Source organism: Microtus ochrogaster, chromosome 10 (assembly GCF_000317375.1).
Source record: "Microtus ochrogaster isolate Prairie Vole_2 chromosome 10, MicOch1.0, whole genome shotgun sequence".
NCBI classification, from domain to species: domain Eukaryota; kingdom Metazoa; phylum Chordata; class Mammalia; order Rodentia; family Cricetidae; genus Microtus; species Microtus ochrogaster.
Window position 1 is genome coordinate 43,753,457 of NC_022016.1, and position 16,768 is coordinate 43,770,224.

The following is a 16,768-nucleotide window of genomic DNA, read 5'->3' on the forward strand; positions in this document are numbered from 1 at the left end:
CCTGCCTCTGCCTCCCGAGTGCTGGTGTGCCACCACCGCCCGGTTGAACTCTTTTCTTGTAACATGGTCTTCCTATGTTCTCCAGACTGACCTGGCATTCACAGAGATCTGCCTGCTTCTATCGCTGCCTGAGTTGTTTGATGAAAGGCCTGGTCTAACTAACACCAACCCCCCCCCGCAGCCTTGAATTCATTTATCTGACACATTAAATTATATGAAGCAAAATATATGCAACTGCCGAAAAAGAACGATATCCTCATATTATGAAACACACAGCCGGTAGCCAAAAAATTAACAAATTATAGAATGGAGCCCAGGACTTAATGCAAGAAAAAAAAATACCCCATACAGAAAAACGACAGGCTTCTAACTTCACCAAACAGTACTTCCCATGCGTCTCTCTGCCCCTCAGCTTCTTCCAAGCCTCTTCCATGTTCTGATGTGCGGGAGATGGGTCCGTGCAGCCTCTAACCCGAGCTGGCGCTCTGGGGTCATCATCCGGAACTATTCCAGGCCTGCTTCTAAATGGCTGAATTTTCACCGTCTTCAGCCATCATTATCTCAATCTTTTCTACTTGCTGCTTTTTTATTTTTCCTTTAATCAATTACTTCACCACCCTGGTCTGTCTTGATCAACTTCAGTTGCGGATTTGCCAGGGTCTTTAGAGCCTAACTAAAAATTTTAACACTGTGCACCATGTACATGCTTGGTGACTACAGCGGCCAGAAGAGGGCCTCTGGTATCCCAGAACTGGTTGTGAACTGACCCTGGGTCCTCCGGAGTCCAGTCCCTAGAATACTGGGTTTTGTTTTGTTTGTTTGTTTGTTTTAAGTTTTTTCGAGACAGGGTTTCTCTGTAGCTTTGGAGCCTGTCCTGGAACTAGCTCTTGTAGACCAGGCTGGCCTCGAACTCACAGAAATCCACCTGCCTCTGCCTCCCGAGTGCTGGGATTAAAGGCGTGCCCCAGCACCGCCCGGCATTGTTTGTTTTTAAATAATTTACTTTTACTTGATGTGCATTGGTGTTTTGCCTGGATACTTGTCTGGGTGACGGCATCAGTTCTTGGAATTATAAACGGTTATGAGTTGCCATGTGGGTACTGGGAAATGAACCTGGATCCTCTGTATGAGCAGTCATTGCTCTTAACCGCTGAGCCATGTCTCCAGCCCTAGAAACAATACAGTGTTTTATTTATTTATTTGCTTGTTTTGTTTTTTCAAGATAGGATTTCTCTGTGTCACTCTGGTTGTCCTGGAACTCACTTAGTAGAGCAGGCTGGACTCGAACTCAAAGAGATCCACCTGCCTCTGTTTCCCAAATGCCGGGATTAAAGAGCGCCACACCACAGCCCGACTAATCCAAAATTATCTTTATAGGAGATATTTTAAATCCTTTGCTGAAGTACAGCAATGTTTTCAGAATGGTGTAGAACAAAACACATAACCTGTAGCTTACACAAATTTATGGACTCGCTCTTTTTTTTTCCTTTGAGATTAAAATTTTGGAGGAAAAAAAGATGTTTTTTTTTTTGATAGTTGCCTGATCTTAGAGAAGGTAGTTCCAAAGTACACAGTTCTGGAACTCAAGCACTTCACTTGAACTCTAATCCCGTAAACGAGCCTGAGGGTTGACCTCAAGAAAGATGGACGCCCTCGCCCTTCGCCGCCCTCTTCCACAATGGCGGACCAGGTTCGCCGAGGACTTGGCAGACAGCCTCTTCCGGGCTGGGCAAGGGGGCGTGGTCCATTGAGGAAAGCCCTGCGTGCCTCCGCCCGCGACCCAGGCGCGCTGCAAGGCGCAGGCGCGGGGAGGGGTTGGGGGGAGGAGGGAAAGCGGCGAGTAAGATGGAAGATGAGGAGGTCGCTGAGAGCTGGGAGGAGGCGGCAGACAGCGGGGTAAGGAGGAGCTGCCGCCCCGTGGCTGGGCCGGGCGGACCCGGCGTGAGGGAAGCCTCCGGGGAGCGGGTCTGGGGAGAGTTTTCCCCCAGGAAGGGTCCCACATACCGGGCCGGAGGAAGAAGAGAGGCTCCCGGTCCCGGAGCGCCGTGAAGGCCTCTTAAAGGGGCCGCGTTCCATTTCTCCCTCTACCTTTGCGGGGTGCCTCTCCGTCCAGCGGTGTGCGCGTTGCTTAGGGCGCCCCACCCTCTACCCCGGGCCACTCTCTTTGGTTCCCGCACCCCGGGGACCATTTTAAAGTTCGTGTGCTCTGTCTGCTGAAGGAGGGTCTCGGGCGGCGTGCCTGGCTCTGAGGAAGAGCGGGAGGAGGCCCCAGACAGCGGGGAGCAAGCAACCATGTGTCCTCTGGGACCACTAGGCGCTGAACCGAAATCCCCCGCCGCTATCTGCCTTCCGCCTCCGTGGGCGAGCGTGGATTTTTTTCTTTTTCTTTTTTTTTTCCTCTCAGTTTTACTCCGAGAGCCCGAGGCAGTTGGTTTCCTGGGGATCTCAGCAGAGCTCCCCTAAACTCAGCTAGCATCCGCTCTTTCCCGACACCCACCCCAAAGATCTGCGTAATGGGGAGGATCTCGGAGTAGGTTCGCCTGGGTGGAGGGAAGGGAGGAAGGGTGTGATTTGTAAGATAGCCCCATGCCTGTGAGGAGAAGGGGAGATTACCGATTGGAATGATTGGGAGTTTTTGCTTGCCTCCAAAAGTTACAGGGGGAAAAAAAAATTAACTCAAGTAGGAACTCGTTTACTAGGTTGGTGATGAATGTGGTAATTTCAGAGTTTGAGGTTTGACGGTAATCCTGCTGGAGCCGGAAACGTCTCTGGTGACCATGTGTCCGCGCCTGTGCCGTGCTGGGCTCCGGTGACATGCATCGCAAAAGCTTGTGTTTGAGAAGTCGTACACGCCAGGGTAGAAAGAAGCTGGGTCTGTCTGAGCCTGGCGCTTCGGATCAGTGCAGCAGCGGGTGTATCTTCACAGGAATGTTGAAACTTGGCTTCGAAGTTTTTTCCGCTGGTTCAGCATTTCTTGAAAGATTGGTGATGTTTCCCCACGTAACATAATCGAGTGTTTGAAGGAGTGCTTGGTTCAGAGATTGTTTAGTAGTTTTAAGATACCCTTCCAGCTTGAATCAAGAAAGCTACAGGGTTTTTGTTTTTTGTTTTTTGGCTGTAGCCCTGGCTGCCCTGGAACTCACCGTACAGACCAGGCTGTCCTTGAATTCACAAAGGTTTTGCCTGCTTCTGCCTCCCTGAGTGCTGAGATTAAAGATCCGTGCCTCCACACCCAGCAAGTTAAAGGGTTTTATAGAGAGCAACAGGTGTCATTTGGATATTTACTCATTCCACAAATATTTTTGAGTGTGTGCTATATGTTAGGAAGTGTGCACAGTAGTGACTTGGCCAGAAGATGCCCGGTTTCCGGTAGAGGCATTTATGGACTGCTGCTAGGGGTGAGTCACCCAGACACCCTCGTGTCACCCCTGCATAAAAAAATAAAAGAAAAAGAAAAACCTTGTTTTTTTTTTTTCTAATTACATTTGTTTGTTTGTTTGTTTGTTTGAGACGAGGTTTTAAAACCCTGGTCTTTGCAGCTTTCATCTAGGCCTGGCTATTGTGAAACTTGCTCTGTAGACTATACTAACCTGGAACTCAGAGATCCATCCGCTTTGGCTTCCCAAGTGCTGTGATTAAAGGCATGTGACATGATTATATGTATCTTTTTATTTAGTTTTGAAATAAATTGCCTGGAAGCTGCTCTGCTTTTCTAGACAGGAAATTGAGGTTTGGGGATTTGACTCCAAGACCAATTTTAAAACGGACTTCCTTTGCTACCATTTTGCTACCTTTTTACCTTAAAAAGACTTGAGTTGGTCTTTATCTGTTTCTTTTATTTATTTCTTTTTATTTTTCCATGTTGTTCATCAGATCCCCTGGCTACATATATGCCAAACACAGACTCTTGAGTTGCTCCCCTGTCCTCTGGGCTTTTTGTTTTGTTTTTTAAGGCGGGGTCTCACTGTGTAGTCCTGGCTGGCCTGGAACTTACTCTGTAGACCAGGCTGATCTGCCTGCCCTGCTTTGACTTCCCGGGAGGAGTGCTGGGATCCAGGTGTGCGCCACTCCTAGCGTTCTTTTTCAGTTGAGAAAGTGAGCTGTACATGCTGTGCTCAGGAGTGTGTAGGTGCGGGAAGATGCCAGATGTTGTCGGGTCCCCTGGCCATTGTGAGCCACTTGATGGGGAGTGCTGGGAGTGAAACTCCAGTCTTCTGCAAGAGCAGCAAGCACTCCCTAAGCCCTGGAGCGGCTCTCCAGCCACCGGCTTTCATTTTTAATGTTTGCTTTGTTTTTGAGACAGTGTCTTAGTTACTGTCCTTTCATTGTGAAGTGATACACCGTGAGGAAGGCAACTCTCCCAAAAGAAAGCATTAATTAAAGTTTCAGAGGGTTCCTGACCATCATGGCACATATGGCAGACAGGCGTGGTGCTGGACCTAAGAGCTTAATGTCCTGATCCTGAGACACCCAGCAGAGAACAGGACACTGACTCCCCTAGTCCTTCCCAAACAGTTTCATAGACTGGGGCCAATTATTCAAACCTAGGAGTCTAGGGGCCCATTCTCATTCAAACCGTCACGTAAGGTTTCAGTGTGAGCTCTGACTAGATCTGGTTATCCTTAAACTCTCAGAGATCCACCTGTCTCTTCCTCCCAAGTGCTAGGCTTCAGGTGTTCATTTGAATGTTTTTTGTTTGTTTATCTGCAAGCGTCAGCCTTTCACACTGTAGCTCAGGCTGGCTCCAAATGCAAAGGAATAGTCCCAACTCAGCCTTCTGTATTTCTAAAGGCTGGATTACAGGCGTGGGCTACCCCACCTGCCCTCTGAAGTCGGTCATGAATTTGATTCCCTTAATGTACACCTTTGGAGGAGAAGGCTGAGGAGGAGTGAAGCATGTCCACATCACCACATCCAGTCGACTCTCCATAGTTGTCAGATGCAGGCAGTTGCCGGCATAAAAATTCTTAGTTGCAGGTTACCTGGTCTCCCTACTGGTAATGAGTTTTGAATATGCCCAGTCTTCAAAAACGAAAAAAGCAAAACAAACAAGTAGAAGAAAACTTGGGTGGAAGCAGAGAGAAGATTATCAAATGGGGGGGGGGGCTGGAGAGATGGCTCAGAGGTTAGGAGCACTGGCTGCTCTTGCAGAGGTCCTGAGTTTAATTCCCAGCAACCACATGGTGGCTCACAACCATCTGTAATGAGATCTGGTGCCCTCCTCTGGCGTGCGGGCACACATGGAGAGGCAGAATGTTGTATACATAATAAATAAATAAATCTTTTAAAAAATTATCAAATGGAAGTTGGCTGATTGTAAAATTGGATGACCAGACTCCGTGGATCCAGAAGTGCCGTTATCCTTGGGATCGCTGCCTTCTAACTCTACGAAGTTGGGTCATGTCAGAATGTCTTTCCATGTCAGAATCTGAAGTCATTTTTTTCCCTTCTTGAGTGTCTTTTCCCCAGTATAGAGTGGTCGTTCCACTGAGGAAGGGTCAGCCTGAATCGCCTTGGGTATTCTGTAAACAAGCTGCTGCTTGTCTGTGGGTGCTTCCCTTCTGTGCAGTTGTTCCTTTGGGTGTTTCTTCAGAAGGATCACAGCCACACTCTAAAGACAGTTCAGAGAGTGTAACGTCCCTTTCACCAAAGAAATGCTTCTTTAAAAACGTTCCCGGTGGAGAGGTGAAATGGAGAAGCAAGTCACTGTTGGTTCAGACCCTGTTGATATAGGGAGTGCCCTGAGGATAACCAGGCCTTTCCCACGCTAAGCACAGGCACTGCCCCTGCCGTATACCTTCTCCCCTGCTTCAAATTTTGAATTGAGTCCTCTATCTTCAGCAAAACTCAAATGACAATGAGAGTGGTTTGTAATTGGAAGGCATCTTCCTGCTCCAGAAACTAGATCAGCAATTGTTCTTCTAGACAGTTTCTCTCCCCGACTGTCCTGAAACTCACTATGTAGATCGGGCTGACTTCGAACTCACAAAGATCCACCTGCCTCTGCTGAGATTAAAGGCATGCACCATCATACCTAGCCTCGTTTCTGATGGTTTGAAACTAGTTTATATACACCAGTTGTTTAAACAAAAGAAATCTATAAAACATGGCCAAACTAATCTTGTTGGTGATGAGCCCTTCAGCTAGAATAAGGTATAGAATAAGAATAGATGAAGTTAGGTTTGTGGTTATAAAGTATTGTCAGCCTCTCATTTCCCTATGTCCCTAAGATTTCCTTTCTATTTTTTTTTTCTTTCTCAAATTAAGCAGCTAATGGGAAGAAAATGTATCTTTTTTTCATACTTATTTATTATGGGGGTTGGGCTTGTATGTGGAGGTCAGAAAATGGCTTGCAGGAGTTGGTTCCCCTTCCACTATGTGGCTTCCCAGGGCTGAACTCAGGTATTGAGTGCCTTTACCACTGTACAGTCTTCTTTTTTAAAAGCAGGGTCTTTGTGGCGCCCTTAAACTTAAGGTCCTCCTGCCGCTAGGATTATAAATATTTGCCTCCACTCAAGCTCTTCCACCCCCTTTTAATTGGCTGTACTAAGAATGGAGCCCAGGGCCTCATGTGTGCCGGCAGAGGCTCTACTGCTGAGCTCAGTTCCAAGCCCAAGAAAATGTCTTGTGCAAGTTAAAGGGTAACTAGGTCACTGGTCTTCCGGATTGAGAATTCAGATGTATGTTTACTTTACACCCGAGTGAGCCAGTCATCCGGACATTGCCCCATCAGTGATGCTTGGTAGTGTGAAAGCCCATAAGAAAGTGTCCATGGAGGCTGGTTGGTGGTGGCACATGCCTCTAATCCCAGCATTGGGAAGGCAGAGACAGGTGCGTTTCTACAGAGTGAGTTCCAGGACAGTCTCCACAGCTACAGAGAAACCCTGTCTTGAAAAACCCAAAAAGAAAAAAAAAAAAGAAAAGAAAAAGAACAACAACAAGAAGAACAAAAAAGAAAAACCCATCCATGAACATATCAGTGTGCATTGGGCACTATGGCCTTGTCCAGTGAGAGAACAACAATGCTTTGTAGGAGCACAAGTGGGGTGCAGAGAAGGTCTTGTGTGGGAGCTTATGCTGTCGTGGACTTTGAAAGACCAAGAGCCAGGAAGCTGGCATCATGAGTTTGAGGCCAGCCTGGGTAACACAGGGAGATTGTCTCAGGAAAAAAGAGGAACAATAAATAAAAGAAGATTTGAAGGCTGAGCTGAGTGGAGCCGTCCTGTCTGGTCCCTGGGCAGGTGGTAGTGTGGCCAGTGCATACATGCATGAGGCCGTGTGGGGAGAGCTGGGAACACTGCAAGTATTTCCTCTGGCTGGAGGCACTAAGGTTGGCAGGGCTCAGTGGAAAAAGATGGAGCCAGAGAGGCTTGCAGGGGTGCTTTGAACTTGCTTCTGGGAGCTGCAACTTTGTCCGCAACGCAGTGGAAACTTTTAAATAGTGCCTCCCTGCTCCCCTTCCTTTAGCAGAGGCAAGATGTAGTTGGATTTTCATTTAAGAAATTAAATCTTTGCCTTTGGAGGAGTGGCCATATTCTGCAAAGCGTGGCTGTTGTCACTTTTGAATGTGTGCAGTTGACTGTGTAGCAGGCACAAAACAACAGATGAGTTAGTTTGGGGCTCTCTGGTACCAGTTCCCTTCCGTTATCTTTTCGGTAAAGAGGACACCCAGGTCTGCCAAATCTGAAGGCTTCTCAGCAGTTCCTTGTCTGAGTCCTGGGACCTGCATTGCTTGCTCTCAGAAGGGCTTTTCTGCAGATCTTTTGGTCAGTATAGTCATGATGGCTGTGAGGTGGCTGTCCCTGAACTCTGGAGAGAGATCTGCTTTCCCGGCCTCAGAGAAAGGAGGATTATGAGCCACTTTTTTCAGCAGTGGCTCCCGGCCCTTTTCACTGGAGCTGCACGAGGGGCCTGTTCTCAGCATGCTCTGGGCACTCAGGGAGCTGCCATGGTTGCAGTGGACTGCAGGCCTTGCCTTCTGCAGGAGAGAATCGTGGTTCTCTAAAGCTGTTGGTGAAACCCTGCAAGAAAATGTTGCTATTGTGGAGATGTAGTGACCCAGACGTGTTCTTGGGGCCAGACCTCTTAACGGTCCCTTCATCTCCTCTAGAGGACATTGTTTACCCTGAATGAACATCGGTCCCTCGCTGGGCCAGGTAGCTGGCCTCCACAATGTACACTGTGTTTTCTTAATGTTTCCCTCACTGACATAACAATAACATAGATTATTTATTTTTCCCGTTGAAAACAGAGACAGACTTGTTGGTTCCTAGGAGGAAGTTGTGTTTAAATACTTTACCTGTCTGTGGCCAAAGTACAGAATTTTTTTCTTGTTTTTCAGGACGGGGTTTCTCTGCATAACTTGCTCTGTAGACCAGGCTGGCCTTAAACTCACAGAGATCCACATGCCTCTGCCTCCCAAGTGCTGGGATTAAAGGTGTGCTTCACCACTGCCTGGCCAAAGTACACAGTTTTTTAAAAATCAATTTATTATTTCTTTTTGTGGTGCTAAGGATTGAATTAAGAGCCTTGTACATAGTAGGCATAAGTACCACTGTCTTACAGCCGCGGCCCTCTGCTGTTTTTAGGTAGTGCTGTGGTGACTGGGGAGAGCTCTGCCAGACAACCATCAGAAGCACTCTTAGTAACTCCAGAAATGTCGATACATGAATAGTTTGAACTGTGTTAGGCTCTGACACACGGCTTCCTAACATCTTATTCTTGCAGGATATTGATCTAAACATTAAAATTAAAAAAACAGACACCACAGGAATTAAATAAATCCCATCAGTGCTTTGTATATATTTTATCTTCTCCCTGGTGCTGAGACATCCCCTCTGTACACAGGAAGTAAGGCATTCTGTTCGGATAGTAGAGTCCTTGGTGCTTGGATGAGTTGTATAGGAGTCTGGAGAGGTCAGGATTATCTCTCTTATTTATTTATTTATTTATTTATTTATTTATTTATTTATTTATTTTTGGTTTTTCGAGACAGGGTTTCTCTGCGGCTTTGGAGCCTGTCCTGGAACTAGCTCTGTAGACCAGGCTGGTATCGAACTCACAGAGATCCACCTGCCTCTGCCTCCCGAGTGCTGGGATTAAAGGCCTGCGCCACCAACGCCCGGCTCTCTCTTATTTATTTACTTATTTATGCATTGGTATTTTTTGAGACTTTGTTTCTCTATGTAGCCCTGGCTATCCGGGAGCTCACTCTGTAGAGCAGGCTGACCTTGAACTCATAGATCTGCCTGCCTCTGCCTCCTGAGTGCTTGTATTAAAAGCATATGCCTTTTGGGGGGGGGGAGGTTAGGCTGTTTTCTTATAAAACCCAGGACCACCAGCCCAGGGATGGTGTCACTTACAATGGGCTGGGCCCTCGCCCATCAGTCACTAATTAGGAAAATGCCTTACAGCTGTATCTTCTGGAGGCCCTTTCTCCACTGAGGCTCCCTTCTCTCTGATTCTAGCTTGTGACATAAAACCAGCCAGGACACAAAGCAATGATGACCCTCCTGCTGTCAGTTCTTTTTCTGTTGCCTGTTTGCACGGCTGACTGGTGAACAGACCTATCACCCAGATCCTACAGCCCCTTTGTGGAAGGGTCTGTGAGACAGTAGAGTGAGGGCTCGCTAGGCCTTTGTGGTCACCTTCACTGACTTCCAAGGTCAAAGAGAGGAAACGGAGCCGGGCTGTGGCGGCGGTGGCGCACGCCTTTAATCCCAGCACTTGGGAGGCAGAGGCAGGCGGATCTCTGTGAGTTCGAGACCAGCCTGGTCTACAAGAGCTAGTTCCAGGACAGGCTCCAAAGCCGCAGAGAAACCCTGTCTCGAAAAACAAAAAAAAAAAAACAAAAAGAGAGAGAGAGAGGAAAAGGGGTGACGGTTTCCACTCCTACGGGTCCTGAGTCCTGTTGAGATTGTTAGCGTTTGCTTGTCACCAGGTGGTTCATTGATAAAGTGCTTCAGCCAGCTCCGTTGTCGAGTTCTTAGTGGCCCCTCTCCCACATGGCCTTGACCTGCTTCTTAACAGGGTTGCTCTTGAGTTGAATGCTTAAGAGCCCATTTTAACACCCAAAATGTGACTGCCAAAGAGGTACTGGCTGGTGGAAATCCTAAACAAAACACTCCTTCCTTTATTTTGTCTCACTGTGTAGCCCAAGTGGGCCCCGGCCTCGACTTCCCTTTCTTCATCTGGCTTGAGATAACTTGTTGGCCAGGTGAAAGACTATAAATACGTTTTGCTCAGGATTATTTGGCTTGATTGCCTTCACTTGGGTCCTGGTTGCTCTCCTCTCCTGGAGTCCCCTCTTTGTGTGTCTCATGATCCATTTGTGTTCTCTTCTGCCTGCTGAGTGTCACTGATTGATTCAAGCTAGACTGATAGGAGCACCCTTGGGTGTTCAAATAAAATTGGAGGTGGTTTCATAGTAGCTTGATTAGTCCTCCAAAGCCTGCCCACTTGGGAGTTTCCTTGGGAGAAGTGGCAAGGTGTCTTAATGAGGAAGAATGGTTGCTTCCCTGCTTCTTCCGCGTGTGGCCTCAGAAACCGAGGGCTTCATGCCAGGTCTGGTTCTGGGGCAGCTGCTTTCTGCCTTTCTCTCAGCTTCACCCTGGTTTGTAAAACCTGATTGCTGGATTTGACCCAGGGCTGCTGAAGGCTGGGGTGAGAGCTGTGCTCCCTGTGGATGTTACAGTCACTGCCCTCCAGCCCCTGGTAGCACAGCCTGAGGGCTCCCAGGTCCTAAGCCTGCCCAGGGGTCTCTCTGGCTTGAGGTCTCTGAGGACTAATATTCTGTTTCTTCTCTACAAGTCTTGTTGCTCAGTGCTGTGTGAAAACCAAACTGGTGAAAGAAATAACATAAACAAATAAATAAAGCCTCACAGAGCGGAGTGCTGTAGACTTTGCCCTGTTTTATTTGCCCTGCACAAATTCCCTCCCACACTGAGACTGATGAAGTGTCCAAAGTCAAACATTCCTTTGTGTCAGGGCTGCAATTTTCACTTTTTGAGGCCCTCTCTGCTGGGGTCCTTTTAAATTCCTGGGTCTGGTTTCTGCTGAAGAACTATTTCCTTTTGTAGCCTGCCTGACTGACCATGAAGTCATCCTGCCCTTGTTGGGAAACCTGGATTCGTTTGAACCTGGCCTGACTGGGTATAAAAACTGGTTGATTCCATCACCAGTTGTGTGTCATTTGTCAAGTCGCCACTTGAGGGTGCACAAGGCTGGTTACACCCCATGGTAGTGGCAGGGATTGGAGATGGTGACCTGGGAAGGTGCCGTGTTAGAGGATACAGATCCTGCTATCCCACCAAGGGCTGCATACACACAAGTCCACATACTCAGTGGAGGGTACAAGCCACACTCTTGCCTAGCCCGTGTTCTGCCTCTGAACTGCACCCCAGCCAACCTTAGCTCCAGTTTGAATGTGTGTAATCACCTCCTTGGACACTGATAAGCCCAGCTGAGATCCTGGCTTTAGTCATGCTGGAACTGTGGTTGTGACATAACTCTCAGAATTGGTTCTTTTCCATCTGTAGAGTTGGGACAGGTCTAAAATTGCTCCATCAGGACTATTAACAAATTGGTGTGCCGGGCATTGTGTTAGGCTCTTGGGCCAGGTGTGGTGCATGAAGCGTCTGCTCTCAGAGCTCTGCTGGGTAAGATGACTGGCGTATGCTTCATAAACACTCAGCAGGGGCACAGAGAGTAGTGATGCCTGGGCAGAGTGCAGTATAAACCTGGGGTTGAGAGGCCAAAGGTGAGAGAACTGTGGGGTGTCTGCACCTGGATCTCAAGTTTTGGGAGGCTGGGGCAGGAATGCTCTCAGTTCCAGGGTCAGGTGGGTCTCTTAAGTTTGAGGCCTTGGTCTACATAGTGAGTTCCAGCCAAGGCTATGTAGAAAGACCCTGTCTCAAAGAATAAAAACCAAACCCCAAAATACCAGAACAGAGTAAAAAATAATACTTCAGTGCACAGATAGCTATGCAAACCTACCAGGGCATTTCAGGAGGGAACACTGAGTGCGTAGGCCTTGGGGATGGATTGGAATTGTTTTTGCCTGCTGAACAGTGGAGGCCAATATGGTGGCTAGATGGGGAGGGAAGGTGGCCCGTGAGGTTGGAGTCTCTGGGAGCCAGGTTTGGTGGAAATAGTAGATGGTATTGCTGTACAGTAGGAAACCATGGTCGGTTTTAAGTCTCACTCTGGCTGCTATGGGGAATACAGATGGAATGGGCAAGAACCAGAGGATGTTGGTGATTTGGATTGTCATTGGGAAGAAAGTTTAGTATGTATTTTGAAAACAGAACTGATCCTGAGCTGTTTAAGTGGCCTGTAAACAGGAATTAGCGTCTTTGGCCTGAGCTGCTGAGGTGGTAGATGAAGCTGGCTGGGGTGGTCCCACAGTCATGGGTTGTTACTTCTTAAAGTCTGAGTCGATCTGACACTAAATATATAATATATACAGTGTTTGTAAAACTGTGAACCTACACAAGGTTTGGACAGTATAGTCAGGTGCTGTGGTACATGTCTGTAATCCCAGCACTCGGGAGGCCGAGGCAGAGGATTACTGTGAGTTTGAGATAGGGCCTACCTACAAGCAAGGCCCTATCTCCAAGGAAACCAACCCAGGGCCAATGGAATGGCTCAGTGAGTTGAGGCACTTTCTGCCACACCTTGCAAATTGAGTTTGATCCCCAGGACACACATGGTAGAAGGTGAAAACCTCCACTCTCCAAGTGTGTAAGATAAATAAGCATAGAAAGAAAGGGAGGCTGGAGAGATAGATGGCTTAGTGGTTGAAGCGCTGGCTGTTCTTCCATAGGACCTGGAACCCAACACCCACATGGCAGCTCACAACTGTCTATTATTCCAACTCCAAGGGATCTGAAACCTTCATACCAATCACTTAAAGTTAAATAAGTTATTTAAAAGAAAAGAAAAGAAAGGCTGAACATAGAAACGGGCCTCTAATCCACACCTGGGAGGCAGATGCAGGTGGATCTCTGAGTTTGAGGCCAGCCTGGTCTATATATGAGTTCCAAGACAGCCAAAGCTACATAGTGAGACCATTTATTTATTTATTTATTTATTTATTTATTTATTTATTTATTTATTTATTTAGTATACAATATTCTGTCTGTGTATGTCTGAAGGCCAGAAGAGGGCGCCAGACCTCTTTACAGATGGTTGTGAGCCACCATGTGGTTGCTGGGAATTGAACTCAGGACCTTTGGAAGAGCAGGCAATGCTCTTAACCACTTGAGCCATCTCTCCAGCCCCTAGTGAGACCTTCTTGAAACAAACAAACAATAAATAAAAGAAACCAACCCTTTGTACTGAGACTGTCTTATTCTGATCATAAAACCATGTCCAGAGGAAGGTGCCACATGAGCCACAAAGTGCTTCCTTCCTTCTTTCAGTATTTTGAGATAGAGTCTCTATTATATACCTTTAGTTGTCCTGGAACTTACTAAGTAGACCAGGTTATCATTAAACTCACAGGAATGCACCTGCCTTTGCTTCCTGAGTGCTGGAATTAAAGGTGTGTGTTATCTTACCTGGCGTGTTTAATTTTATTTTAGGATAGGCTCATCATATAGCCAGCCCTGGCTGGCCTAGATCTTACAGAGCTCCATCTACCACAACCAGGCTAATGTTTTAAATTTAACTCAATGCATCAGAGTGGTATTATTCCATCATGCACTCCATATTAAAGATTTTTAAATATGGAGCTAGAGCGATGGCCCAGTGGTTAAGAACTCTTGTTGCTTTTGCATAGGACCTGTGTTCTATTCCCAGCATCTGTGTGGTGGCTTACAACAACTCCAGTTCCAGGGGATCTGATGCTGTCTCCTGGCCTCCACAGTCAGCAAGCACACAGATGGTAGAGCATACATACTCACACATAAAATACAATAAATAAAATTAATTTTTTAATCATTAAAAGATTATAACTGCTATTTTGCACTCTAAAGTAAGAGGGAACTCTGGTGTACACTTGGCACTTGCAGCTTGAGATGCACGACTAGAGCTAGTGTGGGAGGGTAGAGGGTGTCTAGAGGCTCTCCAGGGTCTCTCAGTGCAGACACCCTGAGCACTGAGTGCTTGGCGGGAAGGAGATTTCGGGGAACCTTTCCCTGACAGGTAATACCAACCTGTCCAGAGGCGGCACCCTTTGGGAAGTGTCTTCTTTTCTTTCTTTCCTGCTATTAATCTTTTCATCCTCCTTTCCCCTGCCTCCCCCCCCCCCCTTGCTTTTATCTGCTCCACGCTTCCTGAATTGTACAGCAGTATGGCTGGCTCTCCGGGCTCTGGTCTTGCACAATACTGCTCACACAGTATACAGCTTCTGTGGCCTGCTCACCTCTGGCCCCCAGGCTGAGGACATCTATCAAACCATGCTCTCCAACTCTCTCCCCTCATTTGAGAAGGAGAAGCAGAATGGACACGAAGACCCCGACTGACAAAACCTAGGCTTCCTCAGAGGGAGTCAGAGCCAGATCCTGTGCCCTGTGGTGACCCACTTAATTAAAGTGGAATGTTTTCCCTCACTGTGGGAGTAACAAAGGGAGGGGTGTTTCGTGGGAAGTGGAACGGAAAACAGGCTTACCCAAATCTGTACTGTGAGTGCCCGTGGCCTCAGCCTCTCAGAGAACATTTCTCTCAACCCCTCAAGTTTTTGGCTTTTTGTTGTGAACTTTAACTTAGCCTGTACATAGTTGGATTTTTTTTCAGGTTTGCTTTTATAATTTTTTTAAAGATCTATTAATTATGTATACAGTATTCTGTCTGCATGCATGCTGCAGGCCAGAAGAGGGCACCAGATCTCATTACAGATGGTTGTGAGCCACCATGTGGTTGCTGGGAATTGAACTCAGGACCTCTGGAAGAGCAGCCACTGCTCTTAACCTCTGAGCCATCTTTCCAGCCCATGCTTTTATAATTTTTAAAGGCATGAAAAGCACATATAGTAGTGTTTATAATAATTTAGACTATCTTGGACATTTGCTTAATTTTTGAAACTGAATTTTGGGTGCTTCCCCAAGGATGGGGGGGTGGTTCCAGTAGTAGAATGAGCAGGGACAGCTAGCCCAGTCAATCCGAGCCAGTGTCTCTGCTCCTGGCCGACATATAAAACTGCAGGACTGAAGCACAGGCACAGAAATGGGCTCTGTGGGCTGCACATCTGGACTAGAGATGGCCCTTTAAAGGTGCAGGACCTTCTGACTGTTCTGTCGTAGAACAGACTTGCTGTTACAGAATGGTTCTCCTTATGAAGCTGTTGGAACAGTCTTACCTGTAGCCCATGCTGGCCTCAGTTTCAAGGTAATCCTCCTGCCTTAGGCTCTCAAAAGCTGGGAAAACAGCTCTGAGACACCATACTTGTCTTACCTTCTGAATTCCTTTGCTTTGTCCTTAAGTGAAATTGAGACCCTCAGGAAGAGCCAGGATCCTCCCCAGGTTTATGGGAACCATGAGGCACCTTAGCCAGGACCACAACTCTACTGGGTCATGACACTGGCCACCCTGAACCAAGGACATGGCTACCAATGTCTGTTGTGGGCCCAGAAGTAGCTATATAGACTAGACTGGCACACAGAGGTCTGCCTTCCTTGCCTCTATTTCTCCAGTGCTGGGATTAAAGGTGTGCCAGGTGACACCGGGCTAACCCTGTGATGTCTTCTTTGCATTTCTCCCGACACATTCGCTTGTACTGGTCCTGGTCAGTTTGGAGACTTGCCTGTTGTCCACCCAGCTCTGGAACATACTCACTTTCAGGAAACTCACTGTCAGTGGTCATTCCTTGAGTGTGAGAGAAAAGCCAGAAACTGACAGAGATGGGTAGAAGTTACCTGAGGAAAGTTACTGACTGCATTGCCAATAAAAGGGGGCATTTTCTGATCTAGAGCCAAAACCTCATTGAAAGCAGCTTGCTACTCTTAAGAGTTAGGTTGGTTGCAGTAGTCACCAAAGAAGTCATGTTAGCTGCTATGGTGGGACGAGAGGGCTCACCATCTTCTCCTTTGGCTGGATACTGTGGCAGGGGTGGGGAGCTGGCAACAGCAGTTTAAGCCCCAGAAAGGACAAGTTACTCCCTCCCTCTCTTGCAGAGTTACTGGGGAGTATTTGGGCATGTTCTTCTGTGGGCATGGCTGGTTTAACTCTGTCCCTCAGGGCTTCGCTACCCCTGAATGAACTGATGAAACATTTCCTGACCTTTCCTGTCGAGACAGGACAGCTGCAGTAGTACTGTCTGCTGCTCTTCGCACAGAGGCCCCAAATAGCCCGACCTCTCTCCTCTGCCCTTCCTCCTTCCTCTCGCCTTCTCACCTTACTGAGTTCTTCTCATTCACCTTTTAATGTGGTGGTGGTTTTTTTTTGTTTGTTTGTTTGTTTGGTTTTGTTGTTGTTGTTTTTTTCAAGACAGGGTTTTGTTGTAGCTTTGGAGCCTGTCCTGGAACTAGGTCTTGTAGCCCAGACTGGCCTCGAATTCACAGAGATCCGCCTGCCTCTGCTCCCCAAGTGGAAAAACCCGACTGGCTTTTGGTTTTTTTAAAGATTTTGTCTGAATGTATGTCTGTATACCAGAAGAAAGCATTGGATCCCATGGGATTACAGTTATAGATGGTTCTGAGCTGTCATGTAGGTGCTGGGAATTGAATCTATGACCTCTGGAAGAGCAGTCAGTGCTCTTAACCTCTGAGCTATCTCTCCAGCCCCATTTTTTTTTCTTCTTTACGTGAAAGGGTTTCTTCTGTATAGCTCT

At 47.3% G+C, this 16,768-nt stretch overlaps 1 protein-coding gene across 2 annotated transcripts in view; it reads left to right on the top strand.

The window, feature by feature from the left end:
• Nucleotides 1-1,823: 1,823 nt before the first annotated feature.
• The window catches only part of Szrd1 (SUZ RNA binding domain containing 1), a 24,821-nt gene continuing 9,876 nt past the window's right edge, over nucleotides 1,824-16,768 (top strand). For both annotated transcript variants that reach the window (XM_013348474.1, XM_013348475.1), the window contains exon 1: nucleotides 1,824-1,896. In XM_013348474.1, coding sequence (XP_013203928.1) covers nucleotides 1,846-1,896 — 51 coding nt within the window. In that variant the 5' untranslated portion in view covers nucleotides 1,824-1,845. The remainder of the gene's footprint in view (nucleotides 1,897-16,768) is intronic.